This window comes from Neofelis nebulosa, chromosome 4 (genome assembly GCF_028018385.1).
Source record: "Neofelis nebulosa isolate mNeoNeb1 chromosome 4, mNeoNeb1.pri, whole genome shotgun sequence".
In the NCBI taxonomy this organism is placed as follows: Eukaryota; Metazoa; Chordata; class Mammalia; order Carnivora; family Felidae; genus Neofelis; species Neofelis nebulosa.
This window is the reverse complement of record NC_080785.1, coordinates 113,267,150-113,293,296: the sequence shown is the minus strand read 5'-3', so window position 1 is coordinate 113,293,296 and position 26,147 is coordinate 113,267,150. Positions and strand designations below refer to the sequence as shown.

The window sequence follows — 26,147 nt, the reverse complement described above, 5'->3', positions numbered from 1 at the left end:
CCATTTTTAAATTGTATTGTGTTCTTATTATTAAGTCACAGAGTTCTTTTCATGTTCTCAATACAAATCTTTGTGGGGTGTTTTGTTTTGTTTTGTGTTTTGGTTATATGACTTGTAAACATGTTCTCCTAGTCGGTGGCTTAAATTTTTTGCTTTCTTGATTGTGTCTTTTGAAATGTAAAAAGTTTTAATTTTGATAAAGTCCAATTTATCATTTTTTTTATTGCTTATGTGTTTGATATCTAAGAAATCATTATATCTAAGAAAAAAATCTAAGATATTTTTATATCTAAAAAATCATTTTATATCTAGGAAACTACTGCCCCACCCAAGGTGACAATGATTTACTCTTATGTTTTCTTCTAAGAGTTATATAAGGTTTTTTAAAAAAATTTTTTTTAGTTTGTTTTTTGAGAGAGAGAGAGAAAGAGCAGGGGAGGGGCAGAGAGAGGGAGAGAAAGAATCTCACTGTCAATGCAGAGCCCAATGTGGGGCTCAAACCCACGAACCATGAGATCATGACCTAACGGAATCAACAGTCGGACGCTTAACCGGCTAAGCCAGCCAGGTGCCCCTGTGGTTGTAACTCTTACATTTAGATCATTGATCATTTTGAGTTAATTTTTGTATATTATGGGAAGGGTCCAAATACATCCTTTTGCATGTAGACATCGTCCCAGTGCTATTTGTTGAAGAAAGTATTCTCTCCAGTAAGTTCTCTCGACACCTTTGTGAAAAATCATTTGACCATGATACAGTCTTTTAAATGTCATTTTCATGAAAATGACAGCCCTCTCTCGTTTTAACAAAAGAATGTTTCCAATCATCTGGATGACTTTTTCTCTGAACTACTGGGGTAAACCAATCAGTTATTTTTATCTTGAGTGGTTCATGGTTTTCTCTTGCTTATTGGTAAGAACTCTTGATATATTGAGGAACCAAAGGAAGAGTATGTGCCACTATTTCATCTCGTGAAATAGCACCATGTACTCCAAAGGCGGTAAGTATAGGTTGACTTTGGGGGAAGCCACTGAAGACGGAACTAGGCAAAAAAGGCAGAAATGAGTTCTGATGCTAACCTGAGAAGTTTATGTAACCACACCAAAGTGAGTTCGCTCTTTGGTGAGTTAGAAACTGTACCAGGTTGAGGGGCGCCTGGGTGGCGCAGTCGGTTAAGCGGCCGACTTCAGCCAGGTCACGATCTCACGTCTGTGAGTTCGAGCCCCGCGTCGGGCTCTGTGCTGACAGCTCGGAGCCTGGAGCCTGTTTCCAATTCTGTGTCTCCCTCTCTCTGCCCCTCCCCCGTTCATGCTCTGTGTCTCTCTGTCCCAAAAATAAATAAAAAACATTGAAAAAAAAAAAAAAAATTAAAAAAAAAAAAAAAAAAAAAAGAAACTGTACCAGGTTGAGCTGTCACACAAAGAAAACTTTTATTTGCAGCAAGTAAAATCATGGGGAATGGTTGCCAAATCTGTGACTCCCTGAGAGAGGGTGAATGGGTTCCTTTAGTTTAGGGTTAGGATGAATAGTTAGGTAGGGAAGCCTTGTCATCCTATGTAGAGGGGAGCATAAGGCAGTGTGTGCCCCTTAAAGAAAATGCCTATACACACATTGCATGTTATGTAAATGAGGCTGGGGCTCCTCCTTGGGCGGAGATTTAGTATTATAATGAGGTAAAGGTAATGGTACATCATTCCAGAAGTCACTCCTCGGTCCATCTGTGAGGGCTTGAGCTGGGGGGTTAGCTCAAAAGGTCTGGGTCGTCTGGGCCAGTGGGAGGTCTTATCACGGCAGTCGCCATCACCCGATGGGTGATTTGGGGTTTCTTTTGCCTGAGTTAAGAGGTGAACTGCAGGGATGCCTGGGTGGCTCAGTCAGTTAAGCTTCCGACTTCGGCTCAGGTCATGATCTTGCAGTTTGTGAGTTTGAGCCCCGCGTCGGGCTCTGTGCTGACAGCTCAGAGCCTGGAGCCTGCTTCGGATTTTGTGCCTCCTTCTCTCTCTGCCCCTCCCCCACTTGTGCTCTGTCTCTTATCAAAAATAAATAAACATTAATTTTTTTTTTTTTAAAAAGAGGTGAACTGCAAAGAAGAGCTTCAAGAGAAACGTCAAAGGTTAGTGAGTACAAGCAGGTGGGCAGTCAATGTCAGGGCTTGGGGGTCTAGCCGGTGACACTTAGACCTGAGTCCTACAGGTCACTGGGAGCCCTAGAAGGGTCTTAAGCAAGAGAAGGATGTGATGAAATCTGTATTATTGAAAATTGCTTTAAGTAAGGGACATAATGGATGAAGGGAAGGACTATGAGGGTAAATGGAGGCCAGAAAGTGCAAACTTTGAATGTCCAGCTGAAGAGTGTCAACTTGGCTTTGTGGGCAATGGGAAGCCACAGAACATTCTAGGTGATGACTGGGCGTGAACCAGAGGGTCAGTAGGGATGGAGAGCTATCTGTGGAGGTGGGAAGGAACAGGACTGAGGCCAAGGCTGATCTCTGGATGGGGCAAGAGTTTCAGTTTCCCAGCATAAGGCTTTGCCCCACTGACATCTCAACCCCACATGGGTGCTCAGTGCTGTGTCATCTGTCCCTGCTCCCCAGAGCTGACCTCCAACCCAGACAGATGGGAGGTAACCTGGAGAGGAAATATGAACCAAGAGTTTCCGGGCAGGGCGCTGTGAGTGAAAGAAGAAAACAGGAATAGCACATTGGCATGTCAGGAGGTGTCTTAGAAGTCGTGTAAGCCTCTGTCCCCAGGGCAAATGACTATTGGCCTCTGCTCCCACAGGTCCAAGGGTGGCAAACCCTGTACCTCCACAGCAGCCTTTCCATAGCTGGTTGGCTCTTCTGGTGAGAAGGTTCTGGGGCTGGCATGGTGTCAGAACTGTAAGGAGCCTTGGAACTCTTATCTCGCTCCGCCTGTCCACTAGATAGAGGGGACCTTGATGCTCAGAGGGACACAATCCTACACCGAGGTCACAGAGGGAGTTGTCCCCAGCTTGTGTCAGAGCAGGCCCTAGAAACTCCCCGCCCAGTTTCAGAAATGATTGTTTTTGTCAACCTACTTTTCAAAACCCAGTAGTACACGCATACAGAGCAAACAAATTTTAAACAACGTTTCCGTGGAAAGCCAGTCAGTCCCCTGCCCACTCCAGCCCCAACTCTCCATGACCTTCCTCAGGGTGCCGCTGTTCCAGCTTCTTAAACACCCGTGTCAGGGATGACATATGCACGTACCTGCACGTATACAAGACCCCTGCCTTTTTTACGTAAAAAGTAACACACCATACCCTGTACCACACTTTGCTTTTCCCACTTACAAAAATGATCTTAGAGGTTGATCCTTAATCCATCCATGTGTAGAAGACACTTTAAAAAAAAAAAAATAGCTGCACAGGCTTCTATCATGGATGTATCCTAATGATAATCTGTTGAACGAGGCCCTCAAGGTGCATGTTAGGTAATAATAATAATAATGGTGATTTTTAGTCACTTTAGGAACAGTTATTCTTTTTAATCTAAGTTATCTAACTTAGTTATCTACTTAAAATTTTTTTTAATGTTTATTTATTTTTGAGAGAGAGAGACAGAGTGCAAGAAGGGGAGGGGCAGAGAGACAGAGTGAGACACAGACTCTGAAGCAGCCTCCAGGCTCTGAGCTGTCAGCACAGAGCCCGACACGGGGCTCGAACTCACGGACCTTAGCCCACTGAGCTACCCAGGCACCCCTAGTTATCTACTGTTAAAATCTAAGTTAATCTAATGCATGTAAAGAAGATTTTATTGGCTCATGAGGCTGTGTCTGTGTCCAGATAACCCCTAGTGACTTTTTAAAAATCAATGAGCCCTCAGACTCCTCATATACCCATTCCACACCACCACCCCGCCCCCCACCATTCTCCCATAGGGCGGTCACCACTGTTTGTTTTGCTGTGCGTGTAACCTCTTGGGAGAAAAATTAGGAACTCCCAATACACATATATGTATAACCTTTAAAAAAATGTATGCAAAAGGGGTCATAACATACACAGTCTTCTGTCTCTTGCATTTTTCACGAGAATTGCACCTTGAAGATTTGTCCACCCCAGGGCAAAGTCTTGGCTTCGGTGTCTTCATGCAGCCTCTTCGTCCCCTCCTGTTGGACATCAGAGGTTCTCCTCTTTGCTTACCTTACACGGAAGACTGTTGACTATCCTTATATTTTTATATTAGCATGCTCTCTAGCTTTGCCAGATCGCCCTTCAGAAAAATGGACTACCTTGCCCCTCACCCAACAGTGTTTGTGAGTGTGTGCGTTTCCCCCCACCTTCAACAGCAAAAGTATCACCAAACTTGTTCGTTTTTGCCAACTTGGTAGGTTAAAAAAAAAAAGTGACTCGCATGCTCTATTTTGATTCGTATTTCTTTAATATGCATTTAATTACAAGCGGCATTGAATATCTTTCCATGAATTGCTTGTTCATATCCTTTGCTCTTCTTTTCTAATCAGTTAGTCATCTCTTCCTATCGATCTGAAAGAGCTCGTTCTGGGTCAGGAAAATGAACGTTCATCTCATTTTCTTCAATTTACTTCTGGCATCTGTGCTGCAGATAATTTTTTTTTTTTAAGTTTGCCGTGTGTCCTTTTTAACTTTGTGGGGTTTTTTTATTCTGTTTAGAAGTTTTAATTCTCACATAGGTAAATTTATTACTATTTTCCTTCATGGTTTCTGGAAATAAAAATATTTATACAGTGCACTTTGCACAACCTTTTCACACAGTATCATGGTTGATCTGCACAGCAGCCTTTGAAGCGAGGCGGGGTGGGGATTTTTATCATTTGTTTCATTTTATAGATGAGTCCACATGAGGCTCAGAAAGGTGAGAGGACTCGCCCAGGCTGCATAGTTTCTAGAACCCTTGCTGTTCTCACTTCCCTCACCTGCTTTCCAATTAACCAAGGAACACACTCCTGGCACTGATAACAAGAGGATGTGTCTTCTCTAGAAGACCGTCGTCAGTTATTAAAACCACAAGCATCTTTTCTTCCTTTAGATGCTCTTTTTAAAAACGTTTTTGAAATTATAAAGTTCATTCATAGTTCTTAAAAACAAAACCTCCAACATACAGAAGAATGTAACAGGAGGCTCGGGATGGGGACACATGCTCTGCCCCAAAAGTCTACTCCCGGTGGCCACTGTCCAGTTTGCCGTGAGCATCAATAAGGTGCCACGAGGTGAGGAAGAGCCACCAGGAGCTGAACTGCTCCTTTATTCACCTGTCACTAGTGCCTTGTATACTCCAGGAATGCCTTAGACGCTCAGTAAACACTGCAAGGCAAGAGACTGAGGTGGTCAGGTGCCCCTTTTTCATAAGTCTGTGTTCAAATCCCAGCTCAGACACTTAGCAGTTGTGTGAGCCTGGAAAGGTGAATTACCCTCTCTGTGCTATGGTGTCCTTGTCTATGAAATTGGGATAGTAGTTCTACCGCAAGTAAATGAACTAAGTCCCATAAAGTGCTGAACAAAATGTCTACCTCTCGCCTCTGATCTGTCGGTTCCTTCCTCGATCTGCTGGCTACTCCAACCTGGTCCCCGTATCCAGGGTCATGAGATATCAAAGCTGAAAATCAGGCTCCTTCCCTCCCAGAAGCCCAGAGAGGGGAAGTGCCTTGCCCAAGGTCATGCAGCCCGTGGGTGGCAGGGCCCGCAAAGACTCCAATCTCCTGACTCATTACATCACTAAGGCGGCTTCCCCACAGCTGGACCACTGCAGACGCGTCCCTCTGGCCTCCTGTCTCGCCCCTTCTGGCCACCAGGGGGCGTTTCCTAACTCACAGCCCAAACAGCTGAGGTCCTGGCTGCAAACTGGTCGGGGGCTCCCCGCCGCCTAGGAACGAACGGAAGATGCTCTTTATTTGGCCTGGTGTTCAAGGCTCTCAGAACCCGCCTTCTCTCCCATACACACCGGGCAATGCGCATTCCCATCCTTGCTTTATCCTTAAGCACCCTCCTCCTGGAGCGTCGGCCCCCTTCCTGCCCCTTTCAGGCCCAGCCTCTCCTCTTTACGCCACTTCTTCCCCAGGTATCGGGTCCCTCTCTCAAACTGTGCCACCCTATCCTCTAGGAGAGTTGCCACACCACTGAGGCCCATCCCCAGCATTCAGCTGGTGCTGAGTCAACGTTTGCTGTTGGGTAAGCCGCGCAGCCGGCAGGCAGAGACCCTCCCCCCAGACTGCGAGGGGCCTTGTGTCCTGGAGGGGACTCAGAGGGACGTGGTGCCAGGGTGGGTGTGAGCATCCCGCTCCCGCTGTGCAACTCCGGACCAGTGGCTGCCTCTCTCTGAGCCTCGGTTTTCTCATCTGTGAACCGGGAAGGCTGGGGGGGGGGGGGGGGGGGGGCTGGGCATTGCCTGCCTGCTGGCTGCATTTCTCCGGGGGAGGGGCCGAGGGACTTGGCCTGAGGTCGCGGTTACTAGGTGTTTATGTGAGGGTCTCGGGGAGTGAGGGAAATGCTGGGGCCACAGTGCGCGCTCCAACGCGCCTGGACCTTGTGTACCCGGCTCCCCCAGCCAGCGGCTGCAGCGGCCCCACCAACCCGAGCGCCCTCACCTTGTCCCCGCTCAGGTGACGTCGGCGGCCGGGGCGGCACCCATCCTCCCCACCGCCCCCGCCCCCCCCCCCCCCACACACACACATACACCTTTCCAAGGGGGTAAACTGAGGCTGGCGTGGCGAGGCCGCAGGCAAGGTCACGGCGCGCGGTGGCGGAGAGGGCAGAAGGGCCGGCGGTGCTCGGGCTCGGGCTCGGGCTCGGGCTCGGGCTCGGGCTGCTGACGCCCCCGGGCCCCCCCGCGCCCCGCCGGCCCGACGCGCTGGAGCCGCGCCCGCGCTCCGCGCCCGCCGCGGGGACGGCGCGCGCTCGGCGGCTGCAGGCGGACCCGCGAGGTAGGAGGCGGGCCGGCGGGGGACGCGCGCGGCGGCCGGTGCGGTGCGGTGCGGGGTCGAGCCCGGGGCTGGGGGCTGCGGGGACTGCGGCCCGGAGTCCCCTCCGCCGAAAGGCCTGGGCGGCAGCTCCGCCCCCGGAGCCGCGGCTACACGGACGCGCGAGCAGCTCTTGGGAACCGGGGGAGGGAGGGGTGATCGCAGGAGGCTTTGCGGAGCCCGGCCGGGGAGGAGGTTCCGAAGCCGCAGTGGCGGAGAGGACACTGGCCACTGGGTCGTAGGGTTGGGGGATCAGAGGCCGCCAGGCTCTCGGCCTTGGAAGCCGGGGTTACGCAGGCGGCCCGGAGGGCCTGGGGTGCGCCAACGCCAGTCTTTCTGAGCCCGGGCTCTGCGGGTGTCGCTCTCTGGAACTCGATCGGTGAGGACGTAGGAGATTCAGCCTCCGCGGCTATGCGGACCCTTTATGCAAAACCTTGTGGACGCTGAAGGCGCGATGTTGGGGGGAGGGGGGGCTCAGGGTGCTCCATTTCCGCGTCTATGCAGTTGGCTGTCTCCCTGGGGCGGGGAAACGTGAATCCAGGCCCGGAGGGTCGCCTGGTGAAGCTGCCCCCTACCAGCCCTTCCCCTGCTCCTGCCTCCCAGCGGAGAAAACCAGCCACGCGCCCGGGGTCGGGAGCCTGCGGGGCGGGAGGTTGAGGCATCTCCGGAATTCGCTGGGAGCCAGATAGACGCGTCCAGGGAGGGAGTGAGGAGTTAGGGCTGGGCTGGAGGGCTGGGTCCGGATCCAGACCTGCCCCTGACCCCCCGTGTGACCTTGGGCAGCCCCTCCTCCTGCCACCACGTGGGCAAGAGGCTGGTTTTTATTCTGGAGACGCTCCAGGTCAGACCCCCAGGGGCGGGCAATCCGTGTAGGTGATGGTGCTTGAGGACTGGAACAGCCAGGGCAGTCCTTGGACCCAGTCCCAAATAGGAGGCAGCAGTGGTCTGAGAACTGATGGGGTTGTTTCAGGTGTCAGGACAGCCTGAGGTGGACGCTCCTGGGCCAGGGGGTCCGGGTTGTAGGAAACCCTTGCCCTGTCTGATACCACAGCCTTGGGCAGTATTGAGGGAAGGGACATTTGGCCCCGGTGGTGAGAGGAGGTTGTCCCCACCCCAGTCATGGGGAACCCCCCTTCCCATGTTTCTGCCAGGCATTTGCCACTTTAAATTGCCAACCTCTCAACTGTCACAGCTGATCTGTTCCTGGAGCAGACGGAGCAGAAAGACGACAGTGGGTGTCCCCTCCCCCCAGCCCTGTCCATGAGATTAGGCTCATGGGGACGGCATTCTGCTCTGCCTGGTCAGCTTTGCACATTTTGCTCTGAGCATGCTCCATAATTGGTGGGGGTGGGGGGAGAGGGGAAGCAGTTGTCCTGCACTAGGAGCAAGAGTCTGGTTGTGCACTTTGACGAGGCCCTGCTCCACTCTGTGCTCTGTCCCCACCAGACTGCACATGCTGGCCTGTGCAGCCCCTGGGAGCAACTCTAAACTGAGGTGACACGGGAATGCCCCTCTGGTCACCCTCTCCTGCCCCCAGCACTGTGCCTGACTCCTCCCTTGGACTGGTAAGGCCAGAGCCCAGCAGTTGAGTTTGAAAGGAGAGAAGAGAAACAGTCCCACCCCCCCCCCTTTGCCCCCAACCCCGGCAGGAAAAGATGAGCTAAGAGGGGCTGGGGGTGCCACAATGCCCACAGCCTTGACACTGAGCATCAGAGCTGGAGGGAGCATCCTAGGGCCCAATCCCTTATTAGAGATGGGGAAACTGAGGCCAGAGAGAGGCAGGAACACGTCCAAGGTCACACAGCCTCCCACTGTCCCCAGCTCTCCAGACATCCTTGGGTTGCTAGGGAACACTCAGAGGACTCGCTGTTCCCATAGAGGTCCCTGCAGTGGAGAGACAAGGAAGGGGACTGGTGCCGTCTTCTGCAGGGGACTCCAGCTCCTGCACACCGTGCAAACATTAAGCAATCTCGGGTCTCATGACCAGAGTTGCCATACCTTTCTCAAGGCTGCTTTTCAAAAGTGCCTGTGGCTGCCTGCCCTTCCAACAGCTGTTCTGACCAGCCTGCCCTGCCCACCCCATACCTGCTGGCCCCACAGCAACCCCCATGATATCAGTTATGCCCCTTCCCCATTGTGCGGAGGGGAATGCCAAGGCCGAGCCAGAACTTGGGACCCTTTGTGTCTTCACCTTTCTCCCACCCCTGGTGTTCTGACTACTGGGATGGGGGGTGGGGGGTAAACTAAGCACCTAACCAACCGTACCCTAAAAGAGCACAGCCAGCCTTTGGTTCTATAGTAAGCTTCCTGTCAGCAGGGTGTGCAAGGGGGGCTCAGTACTGACCAGTGGGGGAGGCTACGAATCTGGAGGGTTGACCCCATGTCTCATCCCTCCCTGCCGGCATCTCAGAATTGGGGTGGGGAATGGGATTGTTTGCTCCTGTCAAGAAGTGAGTTTTGCATAAAAGTGGCTGGGCCAAGCCCCATCCTGTTGGTGAGGTCCGTGTGGACTGGGGTTCCCCCCCTCCCGCCCCCACACCACGGAACTCAGACCTGGCTATTGCCATGGTGAGGTATAACTCAGACCTGCTTGGGGGAACAGCATCTTCTAGTGCCTGATGTCTTCCCACTGGACCCAGCCTGGCCCCGTCCTGGCTCCCACAAGAATGCATACCCTGCCCTGCCACCTAGACACCTCTGTTCATCCTTTTTTATTCTCATCCATGTCACTGCCTCAGCAAAGCCTGCCCTGAGTCCCTGTGTTCTCCCCTAAAGTGAGCCATTATCGCTGAGCAGAATAGCGTGCTGGGGCATAGGTGAGACTGCCATTAGACCTCCCTGGTGAGACACTAGGCTTCAGGAAGCCCCTCCCGCATCCCCACCCCCCAGGCTGTTCAGTAAGGCTACCTCAGCAAGTGCCAACTTGGGAAGGCAGGACACAGGCAGCCAAGCTGTCAGCGACTCTTTGAAGAACTACGTGTATGTGGCCTTCTGATCCAACACGATTGCAGTTCAAACCCAGTGAACGTTTTTTAAGCATCTGCTCCTTGCCAGAGCCCCTCACGGTGGCTCTCACATATATTATCCCATTTCATTTGCAAAACCACAAAGCCATCCATCAATGTGTGTGAAGGTTCTGGAAGCATAATATTAAAACAATTATGTCAATCCCACAGGCCAGCGGGAAGGATTTGGGATGCTGCACCCTCCCACCTACCTCGGATGACGATCCTTTCTCTTCCTTGGGCCCCTAGAGCCCCACGGTTTGCCAGTTTTCATGCCCAGATGCTCCTAGGGAGACATTCCTCTGGGAGGGGCTCATGAGTGAGCACAGAGTCCAGGCTGACCCACATAAATCCACGTGCCATATGTGACAGGGATATAAAGGCTTGGGCCTCACATGCTGCCTCTTTAGAAGGTAATCCCAGCCTGCGCTGTGTCCCTTTCTGTTGGAATGGCACAATCACTCACGACTAAACTCCCTGAGGCCAGAACAGTGGCTGAGGCACCTCGTAGTCCCTAGTGCTGGGGGCTAATATAATTTTTTGTTGTGCTCAACTGAGCTGGATCCAAAAAACAAAAAAAACAAAAAACAAAAAACAACCTGCCTTCATGAGGGAGTGAGTTCCCTTCACTGGAGGTATGCAAACTGAGGCTGATCAGAAGATTTATGTTTCTCAGTTGGTTTAGATGCCCTGGAGGGTCATTGGAGCTCCAAGACTCCCAGAGCCAGTGATTTATTATTATTATTATTATTATTATTATTATTATTATTATTATCTGAGGGCTTGCTGAAAGCTATCCTGATAGTAATATAGGTTTGTAAAACTGCTAAGGGCCAGGGTGTTTTAATAAAGCCAGTTGCCTGGGGGTATTATGGGAACATTTCATTATTCAGCTCATCCAGACATGGAACTAGGACCAGTTTTTGGACTTAGCCAGGGGGCCTGAGGATTTGGTATGAAGTGAAGCAATACGGAAATTGAGTGTCTTATGGCAAATCCGTGAGCAGTGCTGGGGTCACTGTTGGTCACCCTGGCTTGGGAAACTTGAGGGAAGAGCACTTTGGACAAGCTCTCGCTTTGGACGAGTCCCTTCCACCCACCCCCCCCCCCCCGGACCGGAGTTTGGAACAGGCCAGGACACAGTTTGGAAGGCGCGCCTGGGTGGCTCAGTTGGTTAAGTGTCTGACTCCGGCTCAGGTCAGGATCTTGTGGTCCATGAGTTCGGGCCCCACATCAGGCTCTGTGCTGACAGCTCAGAGCCTGGAGCCTGCTTTGGATTCTCTGTCTCCCTTTCTCTCTGGCTCTCCCCCGTTCACACTCTGTCTCTCTCTGTCTCTGAAAAATGAGTAAATCGTTAAAAATTTTTTTTAAAAAAAGAACACGCTTTGGAAGCTGTAACTGGCACCCCAAAGGGGTGGGGTTGGGGGGTAGGAATGGGGGAACAGGAGGGCTGGAGCACGTAGACCCCGATACCCGGACCCTGTATGTGGACTGACTGACAGGCTGGCCTGCCTCTGGGGCTGGGTTCAAGTGCCAGCTCTCAACTTCCTAGTGCTGTGACCTTGGATAATTCACAACCTCCCTGAGCCTCAGTTTCCTCCTCCTTAAGATGGGGTGTTGATAGTACCAGCTGCCTAAGACAGTTATGAAAATAATTCTGAGAAAGTGTGTCAATGTCATAGTTATTTTTCATTTTCTCCTTTGGGGATGTCACAGGAGCCACTGAGTATTTCTAGGACCTCAGAGTCCAAATAGAAATGCAAGCTCCATTCATACAACAAATATTTATGGAGCACCTACTATGATACCTCAGGAGCAAAACAGACAAAAAACCCTTACCCCCCAGGAGTTTTTGTTCTAGTGCCCAGAGACCCATGATGGATAAGTAAGGGAATAAAGAAAATTTCAGAGAGTGGTAAATGCTACAAGGAATCAGTCTGCCCTGATTGATGTTAAAGGTGATTTGCAATGGAAAAATTCTCCCAAATGGAAAAGGAGAGAACCTGGTTTGGGACCTAGATTCCAGTCCTGACCCCAACTTGCTGTGCAGCCTTGGGCAAGTTCCTTTCTATCTCTGATCCTCGGTGCTTGTCTTTAAAATGAGAGGGTAGAATGAGCCCTCACAGCTCAGATGTCCTGTGTGGCTGGGTGGCCATGGTGTCGAAGTGTGACTGGTTGTGGCAGGTGACTCTGCAATCACAGCTTGGGGTGTCCGCCTGTCCCCTACCAATGTCAGAGACATCTTTCTATTTAAATGTGATATGCAACCTGTCACACAGGAAAGTGAGTAGACATCTGTGCAGCAGCTTAAAGAAAAGTTAGAGACACATACATGTGCCTACCACCTGGGTCAAGAGACTGAGTGTTGCCAGAAGCCCCCTACCCCCACCCAGCTTGGTGCTCTTCCCCAACCATTACCCCTCAAAGATTCTCACCATTTAGACTCTTGTGTTAATGATGCTCTTGTTCTTGCTGTGTTACCGCCCAGCGGAACAACTCTTTTTTTTTTTTAATGTTTATTTTTGAGACAGAGGGAGAGACAGAGATAGAGCGGGAGTGGGGGAGGGGCAGAGGGAGACACAGAGTCCAAAGCAGGCTCCAGGCCCTGAGCTGTCAGCACAGAGCCCGATGCGGGGCTCGAACTCACGAACCGAGAGATCATGACCTGAGCCGAAGTCGGAGGCTCAACCGACTGAGCCACCCAGGCGCCCCAGCTGAACAACTCTTTACGGTATCATTTTGTTTTTCTTATTTTCGAGCTGTCTGTTACATAGACATAGGCTGTAGATAACTTGTTTGGGTCTGGCTTCTTCGGCTTGCGGGTGCAGCTCTGTGACTCCTCCAGTCGTGAGTAGCTACGGTTTGTCCTTGTCACTGCCCGGTCGTATTCCCTCGCCTCGCTGGGGCCACAGTTTATGTATTCCAGTCTACTGTGGTGGACATGTGGGTTGTTTTTGGTTTGGGGCTATTGTTCTTGAACCTGTCTGTGCCCTAGTGTGCATGGCATGCCCTTCTCCAGGGCATTACCTCTCACTGGGTCGTAGAGAATGCTGTGTGGTCGTTCCCTCCCATGGCACCCCCTTCTCCCGGCATCGGCTATTATCAGTCTTTGGCATTGTTGCTCAGCTGGTGGGTGTGTAATAGTGGGTCACCGTGGCATTAATTTGCATCTCCCTGATTGCTGATGAGGTTGGGTCGTTTTTGCCTGCTTATTGGCCATTTGGATCTCTTCTTTGGGGAAGTGTTTTTGCCCATCTTGGGCTTTTTATTTTCTTGTTGATTGGGGGGATTCTTTAGGCATTTGAGACTTGAATCCTTGATCATTTATGTATGTTGTAAATATCTTGCCGTTTTTACTCTTTCTGGGGTCTTTGGGTGGACATCTTCATTTCAGAGTTCTTTTTTTTTTTAAGTTTATTTTTTTTATTTTGAGAGAGAGAGAGAGAGAGAGCAGGGGAGGAGCAGAGAGAGAAGGAGAGAGAGAATCCCAAGCAGCCTCCACACTGTCAGCGCAGAGCCCAGCTCGGGGCTCAAACTCACGAACCGTGAAATCATGACCTGAGCCAAAATCAAGAGTTGGACTTTCAACCGATGGAGCCGCCCAGGCACTGCATTTCAGAGTTCTTCATTTAAGTAGTCAAATTTATCTCGAGCTTTATTATCAATGTTTTCTGTTTTAAGAAATCCTTTCCCACTCCGTGGCCATGCATATTCTGTATATTTTACATTAGATCTTTACCTGGAATTGATTCGTGTGTGGCGTAAGATAAGGATCCCGTTCCAAGTGTGCACACGCACACACACGCACACACACCATTACCCAGCACCATTTGATGAGCCCTTTTCCCCATCTGCCCTGCCCCCCCACACACACACACATACCCATACCTTTCCCCGGGTGGCAGGCAGGAGCCCAGGACACAGGCTCTAGACAGGAGGAACCAGCAGGAGTGTGGTGATCAGGGACAGCCCCCGAGGGCAAGGAGGGCTGCACAGGCGGCCCTCCCCCACGGGACCAGCTGCCACTCCTGCCAAACAGGTCTGTGGGGCTGTGGCTGTCACGTGTCCCGCTGGAGCTGACTCGGGCTCTGGCGGATTAAGCAGGGGCTGAGGGCTTATGACCCACGCTGGACACTGCATAGGCCCCGGAAGGGCTGAGGAAGCTCATCTACGTGGGCCACAGAGGAGGCCCCTGGGGCCAGCGAGGCCGTGCTGTGTGCTGCAGGAGACCCCCACCCAGGGCACTGGACCAAGGTAAGGGAGGGCCAGGGCGATCCCTGGCTGTGTCTTCCTTGCCCACCTCTGGGTACCTGCGTCTGGAAAATAAACGTCTCCTCCTAAGCCCTTTGCATCTGGGTCTGTTTGAGGCAATGGAAGCAGGAGGTGGAGGGCCACAGCCTGCCACAAGGACCTGCCAGATCTCAGGCCGCTATGCGAACTCGCTTGAGCCCACACACAGGCTCAGGCACCCAGCCCACCCGTCTCCCAGGAGGCTCTGCGTCCTCTCCAGTGTCCAGGGCATGCCCGCTAGAGAGAGGGGGTCACTGCCAACCTCTAGTCGGCCCTCCAGATCCCGGTGCCTTTCCCCGGGCAGTGGCCAGTCCCTGGCCTGGCAGGACATACCCTTACTGCTCTTGGAGTTATCAGGGCAAGGAGGGAGGGAGGAAGTGGGTGTGGACTGAGCACCTGCTAGGTGCCAGGCACCTCCCCTTGGAGTAGGAGTAATCTTTACTCCTACCAGGCAAACCAGGGTAGATTCGCCCATTTAATAGACGAGGAAACTGAGGCCCAGGAAGGGGCTGTGGTTCAGCAGGGGCCTGGGCTGAGAGCATGGCCCAGCAGCATCTCAGCGGACCGTCTCTAGGGCCCCGGAGGTTGTAGGCTCTGCTCCCACCGCGGCCTGCGGACTCCCCTTGGTTGCCTGACAAGGCACATTCCCTCTGGAGCAGTGTCACTCCTCCCCAGGCTCTCTGAGAACTTCAGGTCCCCAGGAAGAAGTGAAGAGCAAGAATCAGCCTAGAACTAGGCCAGGACTAGTGTGCCTAGCCAGGCTAGGACCTGGGCAATGGTTTGTGTAGTGGGGGTGACAACAAGAGGGGCCCCCTTCTCCGGATCACTCTGTGGCTACAGTGCAAATGTGCACGAATGGGCCACCAACGCGGCCCGTGTCCCAGCAAGCACAGAGAAGGTTTTTACAGAGAAGGTCGATACCTGAGCTCCCTTTTTTCTCTTTCTTTCTGGGCTTCTTATTTTCAGTTTATTTCTAGGAGTTTACTATTTGCTTAGGAAAGCAGGCCCGTGGTAAAAGTGTTCAACATTACAAGAAGATACAACAAAAACTTCATATGCCCCCCACCTCCCGCTCAGAGCAAACATGGAAAGCGTTTTTGTGGTATCTGGTCGGAAATATTCAGGAGCTGTGTGTGTGTGTGTGTGTGTGTGTGTGTGTGTGTGTGTGTTTATTCCCCGCGCTGTATTTTAAAGAAAACACCCAGCAGCTCCCTCTGCCCCTATCCTGTGGCTTCTCTCTGGGCCTTTAAATCTGCCCACTCGGCTAGAAAGGCCGGCTGCCTCCTCCCTCCAGAAGGCACACATATTTGTGGACGCTGGCACCAGATTTTCCTCGTCAGCAGGACTCGAGGGAGGCTGTAGCCTGGCACGGGGCAAACAGGGGGATTGTTGAGCTGCAAAGAACGGTCCCTCTGTGCCCCATGAAGGCCCAAGTTGGGAGACCAGCTCCCCCTCCTCCCCACTCCAGCAGATCTGGGGCTGGAGCGAGGGCGGAGCCTGGAGACCTGGCATGGGCCCAGCCTGGCTGCCAGCTGGCCATTGGGTGACCTTGAGCATGCCCTGGCCTCCTCCGGGCTCCTGCCTCAATGCAGAAGCCCAGGGCATGCAGCAGTCTCTCTGAGAGGACTGAGGGTCTGTCTCCTTGAAGACCCAAGCAAGCCACATGTCACCCTTTCCACCTGAGTTTAAGCCCATGATGTGGGCTGGGGTTTTCACTGCCCTCCTGTTCAGATTTGATGGGATTCCATGAGGCAGCTTAAGTCAGTGCTAAGTTTTGCTGATGTTTTCTCTGTGGGCCTTGTGATTTCTGGACCTGCCGGTGGCTTATCTCTGCTGTGGAAATCTCCCAGAGGGCTTTCTCTGGGGCTTTCTCTCTCCCAGGGTCTAAGAAAGGAAGGCACAGGTGGCTGCATGTGGCCACATGTCCTGCATGCATGATTACAAGTCCTTACTGGAAGGGCTCCCTGCCCCCTTGAAGGAAGAGCCAGATCCACTGTCAGTGTGAGGAGAGTAATAGCAGGGACCCCACCCAGTGGGGCAGAGCTCCAGGCGCTTCTAGTGTACAGATGTTCAGGTTGTGCACTGTGTGAGAGCAGTTGGCAAAGAAAGAAATGGCAGTCTTGCCAAGCGTGGGCGTAAGAGGCTATGTCCACCAGAAGAGGGCGCCTTTTACAGATTCACATATGGGAGCCCTGCCTGCTGGTGCTGGAACCAGCCTTGAGCATGCTGACTGGCAAAGGAGAGATGCCTGGGAATGGGTTCTCCTCCCCACTTAGCCAGCCCTCCTATGCTTAATTTTTTAGACTCTCTCTCCAGGACTCTGTTGGTAACCTCAGGGGCAAGGGAACTCCATTCTCCTCCGTCTGCGTGAGCAGCTCAAGCAGATCCAGCCCGGTGAATCCTGAGGGAACTGGGCCATATGCCTGGCTTCAGGGGCCACAGAATGGCTTCAGTCAAAACAGACCTCGGTCCACGTCTCAGCTCTAGCTTTTCCCAGCTGTCTGCTCCTGCTCAGGACATCGGTGCACAGACCCTCCACTTTACCGTCGATTAATATCCCCCTCCCCAGGACTCAAGTAGGAAGGACCTTTATTTACCTCTGTGCCTGGTCCCTTGAGAAATGAATGCTGTATTTATGAAGGCATGTTAATCTGGGGACAGGGACTCACGTGAATTAGACATCACTAATTTCGTCCACAAATATCTCTGAAGCACCTAGTATGTGCCTGGCACTGCACTGGAGCTGAAATGAATGGGGAGTCGAGCAGACACGATCCTTATCCTCACGCAGCTGTGCAGCATAAGAGAGGGAGATGCTCCCCTGAGCAGCATCCACGGTGCTAGGAGACATTCCTTGATGGGGCCTGTGGAGAGGTCAGGCAAGGCCTCCCTGAAGGAGCTGAGGCATGCAGGTGGAGCCGGGGTTAAGTAGGTGAAAAGAGAGAGTCGTGTGCTGGACAGAGGGACTGGCCTTTGCAAAGGCCCAGGGGCTGGAGCCAACTTGCTGGATAAGAGGCTGAGGCCGCGCGGAGGGGGAGGGCAGAGGCCAAATCGGCGAGGCCTTGTGGCCATAGCGAGGAGTTTGGTACTCATTTCTTAAGCAGCGAGGAGCCAGGGTTCAAAGCAGGGCAGTGACATGTTGTTAGATTGAAACGTCGGTGAAATTGGGTTTGAGCCCTGCTCTGCTTCCTAACCCAGCCGCCCGCCCTCTGTACAAGGAGAGCTGGGGAGGAGGGGGCCTTAGATTCTTCAGGCAGAATGGAAGAGGTTTGTATGAGGAAGCTTCGGGCGGGGTCCACGGGCTGGCTCAGCAGCCCCTCTCTACACCTGCTCCAAGGCTGGGCGTCACCACCCTGTCTGGCCCCCTCTATCCCCTCTGGGAAGGCCAGGCTGCAGTTCTCCAGAAGGGCGAGAGGTGGCGCCAGCGCCCCAGCGGTGGCCGGTGAACGCCGCCCCGTGCCAGGACCAGCCCAGTGAGTGGTGGGATGGGGGCCACTCTGATCAGGCCAGGGCCAGCCACACTGCCCCCTGCTCCTCACCCGCACCCTGACCCGACACCCAGACTGCTGGTTCAGTGGCTCTGGCCTGCAGTTTTCGCCACCCTATCTTTCGTCCTCTCCAGGGAGGACTCCACCAGCTGTGCCCTGAACTGTGGTCTCAAACCGATCATAATTTGCCAGCAAGACCAACCTGGGGACTTCTGGGTGAACCCCCACTTTACAGGGCAGTGCCGGGGTCCTGATCTCTGATCTGCAGTTAATGAAGTCCCAGCCTCACGGGGCGGACAGGGGCATTGACAAATCATGTGTGTAAAACACAGAGTGAGTGCCCAACAGTTACTCTAGCCAGTGCTGGACATTTAGCAAGCCTTCAGAGCCTGGAACTCCCTTCCCCGGCTCCACGTGGCCCCTGTCCCTCGCACTGGAGTTAAAGCACAAAAGGAGCCGACGTGTGTTGAATGAAGAAGTGCCCTTTCCGACCAGAGGCTGCGTCCCAGAGTGGGGACCCTCATGGCTCGGACCATCCACCGTATCCAATCTCCCTTCCCTGTGATCTGTGCGTCTTGCATTTTGTGCGAGTGCCTTGGTACTTCTGGGCCTCTGTCCCTTGGGTAAGATGTGGACTTTGCCCTCTGTGTGGCTGGGAAGGTTGCTGCGCCCCAGTGTGAGCGCCGTGGAGCACCGCGCACAGAATCGGTGCTCCGGAAGTGGCAGCCGCGGCCACTGCTAGTGTACCTAACTGTCCCTAGCGTAGAACTCCAGGTGACCACCAAAGGAGGCCAAGGGGAAGGAGCTAGAGGCTGCATCGCAAGCAGCCTACAGCAGGAGGGAACTTACTAGAAGGTAGCGTTATCCCCAGACTGTCGAGGAAAAATGGGAAGCAAGCCTGGAACAGGGCCCCTCCTGAGAGCAGGCGTCAGGATCCACAAGGGATGCCTCCCAAGAAGGAGGTGCCCACTGATCCGTACTTAGGCACCCGCAGGCAGGGCCGAGCCGTTGAGAGGCCCACCGGGGGGCAGCCACCATAGGGATATTGGCCCACTGTGGGAGGGAACAGGAGGGGTCTTGGGAGAAGAAATGGCCTCAAGGAAGACAACCGGGTTCCAAGCCCAGTGCCCCCACTCCTGGCTTCCCATCCCCATGCGCGGCGGGGATTACCCTTAACCAGGGTAATAATTACCGCGGACGTAGCTGACATGTTGAACAAATTGTTGTGTGCTTGTAATTACAAATTGCATTTCTAACACTCCAGGGGGTTCCCAACCTTGATATCTTTGCTATTAGACACATAAATTATACTCACTTATGGAAATGGCGAGAGAGACCAAAATTGTCTGTGGGGGTTGTGCTGCGTAAGGGATGCTCATTGTGGATCCGCTCCAGGAGTCTGGGGTGGCCCAGTCTGGGTCTTAAGGTTTACTCTTATTTCGTGGGGTGGGGTCGCATTCCCTTACCCGCCCCAGGCCGGCTTGGCTCAGAGGCTCCTAGGCTTTCCCTGCCTAGGCCTACAGGTTGGAATCCCAGCTCTGCCACTAGCAGGGGAGCAGCCTCAGGACATACCGCTTAACCTCGCTTAACCTCTCTGTGTCTCCCGTTTCCTTGTGGGCTACGCAACAGGACTTGATAACTGGCCGCAGGAGAGCGTATGGGGAGCACAACCAGCATTCAGAGGTGCTCCCCGGGGGGGCCTGACCTTGTGGGATGGCAACCTAGTCTTGTTCCCAAAAGGATGGGAAGAGGGCCTTGACCTCCCCGCCACCCCCCCACCCCCCCCACCCCCCCACCCCTCCACTGGGCCCAGGCCCCACCTGGGCCCTCCCCAGCCTTCTGCGGCGGTCAAGTTACACTACATGCTTAAGGATATTTCTTGTTGGAAAAAAGCGTATTCTCAGATCCCTGAGACCCGAGCCACATGAAATGATTCCAGGTGAGCCACAGATTCAGCGTTCGGTAACAAGGAAAATAATCACGTGGGACCCAGAAGAATGCTATTCCCTTCCCAATGCTCTTCCGGCCCTTCCAAGTATTTCAAGACCAAAGTGTCCATGGGTGCTAAAGTTCTTTAATGCCTCTTTATCACTCAAAAGAAGGCTTAATTGTATCTTATTATTTTATAGGAAGTTATATAGTCACATGGTTCAACAGTTAAAGATACAAAAGGCACACAATGAGCACTGAGCTGCCCTCCCGGCCCTGTCAGGTTCCCCCAGAGGTAACCGCCATCCGGATACTTTATGCATATGTCAGCCTGCATGTGTTTACTCCTCTCCCTTCCTTCTGTACCCGAATACAGCATTCATCACCTTCCTGGTTTCACCTGGCAATATATCGTGTATCTCATTCCCGATCAGGATATAAAAGTGATCCTTCTGTTTTACGGGTGCCTTCTATAACACGGATTCTCCGTACTTAACTAATTCCTGTGTTAAACAAACACAGAGCGGGGCTGAAGCACAGGCCGTCTGCGGGTGACAGGATCCAAGCAGGATTTTATAACGGTGTTTTGGTGATTTGTTTTTATGGGAAAACTGAATTTATTCTCAGTGAGACTGGGATTCTTTGTTGATGGAGCAAATACATAGTTTCCCTGATACAAAGAATAGTGTTAAGTAATCGGTATACAGGTGCTATGTGGTCATTGGGAAAACCAACCTGGGGCTAAATCCAGGCCACTTTTTTTTTTTTTTTTTTTTTTAATGAACTGATTTCTTCTGCTCTTTTAAAAAAATTTTTTTTTAATGTTTATTTATTTTTGAGAGAGACAGGGACAGAGTGCGCGTGGGGGAGGGGCAGAGAGAGAGGGAGACCCAGAATCCGAAGCGGGCTCCAGGCTCTGAGCTGTCAGCACGGAGCCCGATGCGGGGTTGGAGCTCACAAACAGAGAGATCATGACCTGAGCCGAAGACGGACCCTCAACCGACTGAGCCACTTGGGCGCCCCAAATCCAGGCCATTTCTGCCAGCAGAATTCTGCCCCCTTCATCCTGTGGTCTCATTCCTCACTGCTCACCCGTCCCCACTCTTCGCACTCCACGTCGATGTAGATTTTGTGTGTACAATGTATGATTCTACTTTCCCAAGCGAACCAAGCTTTTGCCTATGCTGTTCCCTGTACCTGGAGTGCCCTTCTCTTGCCGGGCCACCCCGTGAATTCCCTTTCGTGCCACAAATCCCAAGACAGGCATCACCTCTTCCAGGAAGCCTTCCCTAAATGGCCATCCCCCCAGCCCTCTGCCAGGTGGCTCCCACACTGCACTGGTGGCCCATTTCAGTGCCCTGGCTAGTGCAGATTCATCAGAATCACCGAGTGTGGAAATTTGCATTTCCATTGATTTGAGAACCACCGGTGGCATGGGAAGAACACAGGCTGAGCGTCAGTGTAGGTGGGTTCTAATCCCAGCTCCGTCCTTTACAGGTTGTGTGTCTTTGGACAAATTACTTAGCCTCTCTGGGCTTCAGGGCCTCCGTGATAAACTGGGATGCCTACCCACCGTATAGAGCGGCTGTCAGGATTATGTGAACTCCTGTGGGAACAGAGCTGGCACCAATGACTGATTTGCCTGCAGTCCCTTTATCCACCAAGCTTCCGGAAGGTAGAGCCCACGACTCTTTGGTTCTGCATCCTCTGAGATACGCAGCCAGTGCCTGACACGTAATAAGTAATCATAAGTGTTGGGGGCGGTTGTTGAAACGCATTCAGGAACGCCCACGTTCTCCGTTATAGATTTATTCAAACAATGACTCAGACATCACACATATCCCACGTCCATTAATTCCGAATCAGTGGAGTCGAGTCAAGCTGGTTGCCGTCTTCCTCCCCCTGGGACAAAGGAAGGTGTTTAAATCAATAACATAAAGACGATTGCAGAGGGGAATGTTTAACCCACTTAAGAGAAGCTGTCGGTTAGGAGCACTTAGTGGCATCCGTTCGCCAAACAGGCGTCCCCAGCACTTGTTATAAATGAACGTTATAAATTCATTAAGGGAGAGGGCCACTGGGGCACTGGCTTGGCACCCCCGCGGTAGCCGTTTCTGTGGTATGCACGCACTGCAGAAGAGTAAGCCAGCTGCTTCCCTACTTCCAGGCATTCCCTGGAACGCCACGCGTCTGGATCAGTGGTGGCCGGCTGGGACGTTCCGAAACAGAGCCAGGCCTTGCAGATTTCTGTATTTCTTTCTAGATTCCCTCACGTTACCTGCTCCCTTTAATACAGATGGGCCCTGGTTTAAGCAAAGCGACTAGGAAAGAACCCCAAATACGTCAAGGATGGTCATTCGCTTTGCTTAAAGGGATGCCTCTTTTATTGATAAAGTCTTGAGTGGCTGGATCCCGTAAGCAATGGGCACGCCAGAGATGAAAATGGGTAGACTTCCAGAGACTATCTGTGGTGTAAAAAGGGGCGCTGGCCCCGACGGAATAAGCAAGGGTGAGAACAGGGAGTGGGCAGGGGGCCTGCCATTCCCAGCTCACAGGCCTTGTGCCATCGCTCTGGTTGTCCTGAGTGAGAATGACTGGGTCAACAGGACTCACTCATTTATCAGACATTTATTGAGCACGTACTGTAGAGCAGGTGCCATCTGGATCCTGGGGACACCGTGGTAAACAAAGTCCCCTCCTTCACATGAAGATCTTCGTTCTGGTGGAGGGGACAGACCCTAAACAAGCAAGTAATTAAGCAAGATAAATATAGGCTGGGAGATGGGCTTCACAGGGAATTAGATGAGCTAGAGAGAACGGCGATGTGCTTTACCTGGGGGTGTCCCAGAAGGTCCCTCAGAGGAGGTGACAGCAAGCGGGCCGCCGTCTGTTGGAACATGTGTGTGCGGTCTCAGAGCCCTTCACATGTGGGGTCTGTCTCTTGCCCAGACTGTGGGGGTGGGGCTTGGAACCACAGAACCTAATTCCTCCTTCCTCTCACAAACTAGTTCAAGGGGCCCTCTGAGCGTGAGCTCAACCCCGGGGCAGGCTTGTTGAGGGAGGAAGGGAGAGGCACAGGCAGCTGGTGAGAAGGGAAAAAGGCAGGACTGCTTGCCCGATTTGACCGCACCCGGGCCTCTGGGACGCCTCAGCAGAACTGGCAAAAGCCTCAAGTCCTTCCCAGGCCTGGCCACCACGATGCCCCTCCTGCCTCTCCCCAGCTGCTCTCCACTCCAGAGGGGAGGTGGGGCGTTCCCCAGGGCAAAAGGAACCGGGATTTGTGCCCTGGGTCCTGGGAGCTGGCGAAGCGGGGGCAGTGGGAGGCAGAACTCTTGCTGGGGGCCCAGCACTTGATATGTCACTGAAGTCTTTGCAACAACCTCAGTGATATGCGTTGTTATCCCTTCCCATTTGACAGAGGAGACTGAGGCTCAGAGAGGCCCTGCCCGAGACCACCCTGCCAATAAGGGGACAGGGCCGGGAGTCTGACTCCATAGCCGGTGGGGCGTGTGGGGGCTAGATTTGCTTTTGTTATTTCCATTACATCAGTCATGAAGGGAAATGGTCTTCTGCGGGGGACTTCTTGGAACTAAACCTTGAAGACCAAAGGGAATGGTGTTATAAGCACAGACTTGGGAATCAGACAGCCCTGGGTTCAAATCCTTACTTACTAGCTGCTTGGCCTCAAACAAATTCCTTAACCTTTCTTTTTTTGTTGTTGTTTAATGTTTATTTATTTATTTTTGAGAGAAAGAGAGAGAGAGAGAGAGAGAGAGAGAGAGAGAGTGCACGTGCACATGAGCGGGGGAGGGGCAGAGAGAGAGAGGGAGACAGAGAATCCAAACAGGCTCCAGGCCCTGAGCTGTCAGTGCAGAGCCCGACACGGGGCTTGAACTCATGAACTGTGAGGTCATGACTTGAGCTGAAGTCGGATGCTTAACCAACTGAGCTGCCCAGGTGCCCCATTAACCTTTCTGAGGCTCAGTTTCTCTTTCTGGATGATAGGATGAGGACAATAATAGTAGTATGTTCCTTAGAAGTTTATTATAAGGCTTAAATGAGATGATAGGTAAAGCATTTAGCACGGAGCCTGCATTCAATAAGCACTTTGTGTAGGGGGAAGACCAGGCAGGTCTAGCTTCGTGGTTACGTTAATGGTCTGCGGGCCAAATGGACAGGTGCTCAAATCCCTATCATCCAGCCTCTAGGTGCGTGGCCTTAAGTAAGTTACTCAACCTCTCTGAGCCACAATGTATCTGTAAAATGGAGGGGAGGGTTGTTGAGCATTGAATGCGATCACTTCTGTAAAGTGCCTGACCCAGAGTGTGTGCCCCATGACGGGTGGCCTTGGCCGTCTCGGGAGGTAGCAGTCCCCGGACTTAAGGAAGAGGCAGGTAGAGGCAGGGAGGTGGGGAAAGGAGGTTCAGAAAGACCCATCCACTTGCCCCAGAGGCAAGATCGAACATGAGATGCTGGGAAGCCAGGTTATGACGCCACCAGGTGCCCACGCCGTGAGCCTTCCCACTCTGTGGGGGCAACGGTGGCACAGGGGAAGGGACTACCAGGCTCTGAAGGCCTGCTGGGTATCCGGCACTGGCTAGGCAGTTATGGGTGTTCTTGCCAAGCCCCGCACCTCTCCTGCAAGGAAGGTGTACAGGTGAATACACCGAGGCCCCAGGAAGCTGTGTGACTCACCCGAGGTCACATAAGGGGATTGATAGGGAGCTAAAGATGCATGTCCAGGCCCACTGGCCACAAGGCTGCCTCTTCCACCTGCAGCGGAGAACTGAGGTCCCTCTCAGGTCCAGAGAGTGGACACAGAGGGGTTGGACCTGGAAGAGGCCTGGAGTCATTTTCCTGGAGCTGTCCCCAAGGGAGGGCTGACTCCCTCCGCATAAGCATCGTGGGCCCTGCCCCTCTATCCCTGAGGATCTGGCGGTGGCTTCCTTCTGCCACCAGCCAGGGAAAGGAGGGGTGAGTTTGAGGGGCTGAGGTGGGGGTCACTTTTGATTGTATCCAGGGGGCTGGCAGGGCCGCCTGATGGGAAGTGTGGTGCACAGTGTTATTCGGGGGTCAGTGCGGGCTCAGGGAAGAGCCCTCCACTGGTGAAGGTAGCAGCTCAGATGTTTGCTCCTAGATTTCTTCCTGATGTCGTCAGGCCTCTTGAATCCTGTGAGAAGACTGGCAAATGGCCATTTCCCATCCACTTGAACAGAGACCCATAATTGCAGTAGCTGCACTCAGAAGCCACAGGTCTGTTCTCCACAGGCCCTGCCCCCTCACCTCCGGGCCAAGCAGCCAGCTTACCTGGCTGGGCCCAGCAGAGGGACCAGGACGGATGGAGCGTGCCCACAGGAGTGGCCAGACCTAGGAGGGATGCAATGAGCACCTTGTGACCCACGGCCGCCACTACCACCTCCCTTCCCTTTTATGACGAACTATCACCCACTGGGTGGTAGGGGTCGCAGTGGGCGCTCGGGACCTAGAAGCATGGTGGGCTTCTTGGAGGAGGTGATCATTCCCAGCTGTTTTGTTCACATTGTCAGTCACTGAGCACATCCTGAGTTTTTCAGAGCTCCTACAGAGCCATCCTATACTGGTACGGGGTTTTGTTCCATTTCGTTTGGTTTCTCCTTGCATCTGACCCTGTGTCCTAACCATGCGGTTCTGTTATTGCAACCCCTCCCTAAGGATTTTCCCATGCCCTCACAGCCTGTGTTAATCCCCTTGTCAACTGTTGGCATAACAGAACTGCGTCTAATTTTTATTGTTCATTTAAAGACCACAGGAAAACAGCCTTCTTACACCTCAAACCACAATGGTTCCCTGACTCTGTGGTTTGCTTTGTCAGAGCAGTGGGGAAGGAGCCGTGGAAAGGCAGTCAGATGACCAACTCTTGGCTGTGCCTCAGAGTGACTTGGGGAAGTGCTCCCCCCCTCCCTAGGCTCAGGCTCCTCACCCAATAGTCAGGCAGCACTGGGTTCTGGTGACTGTTTCCAGCCCTGAAGCCCTAGGCTATGCTAATGTTAAAGCCACTTGAATCTCAACCCTCGCGGTCCAGGTCTTGGTGAACCCCAGTACTGCTGAGCTTTTATGGTTGGGACTCAACTCCGCTGGTGGCTAGTCACGAAGAGCAGTGGCGGCGTCTGAACCCCACCACCAGGTGAGTGGATGGAGAGCCATTGTCCCTGTCTCCAAGGTGCCCACAGTCTAGGTGGGGGGTTCTCTCCCCACCTAGGGGATGGGGCACAGGGAGAGGCTTCCCCTGTGATATTTGGCTGTGTCTTGATGGTTGAATAGGACATTGCCAAGCAGATGAATAGGGCAGCCCAGGAAGTGGGAAGAGCATAGGCAAAGGCACTGGAACAGAGGAGTGCATGGTGCATTCTGGGAGGAGCTATATCGTAGCTAGGTATCTGAGAAGGAGGCTGGAAAGAGTCAGGGACTGAATGATAACCAGTGAAAACTGCTTGAAATTTTGA

The 26,147-nt window shown here is 52.8% G+C and overlaps 1 protein-coding gene across 8 annotated transcripts in view; it reads left to right on the top strand.

Moving 5' to 3' along the window:
* IQSEC1 (IQ motif and Sec7 domain ArfGEF 1) overlaps positions 1-26,147 on the top strand; it is a 404,132-nt gene that overhangs the window by 300,089 nt on the left and 77,896 nt on the right. The window contains exon 1 of one of the 8 annotated variants that reach the window (XM_058725836.1): positions 14,028-14,212. The exons of the other annotated variants lie outside the window; for them this stretch is intronic. Within the exon in view, the coding sequence (XP_058581819.1) occupies positions 14,076-14,212 (137 nt within the window). The 5' untranslated portion in view covers positions 14,028-14,075. Of the gene's footprint in view, positions 1-14,027; positions 14,213-26,147 lie in introns of those variants that run through there. 8 annotated transcript variants of the gene reach the window in all.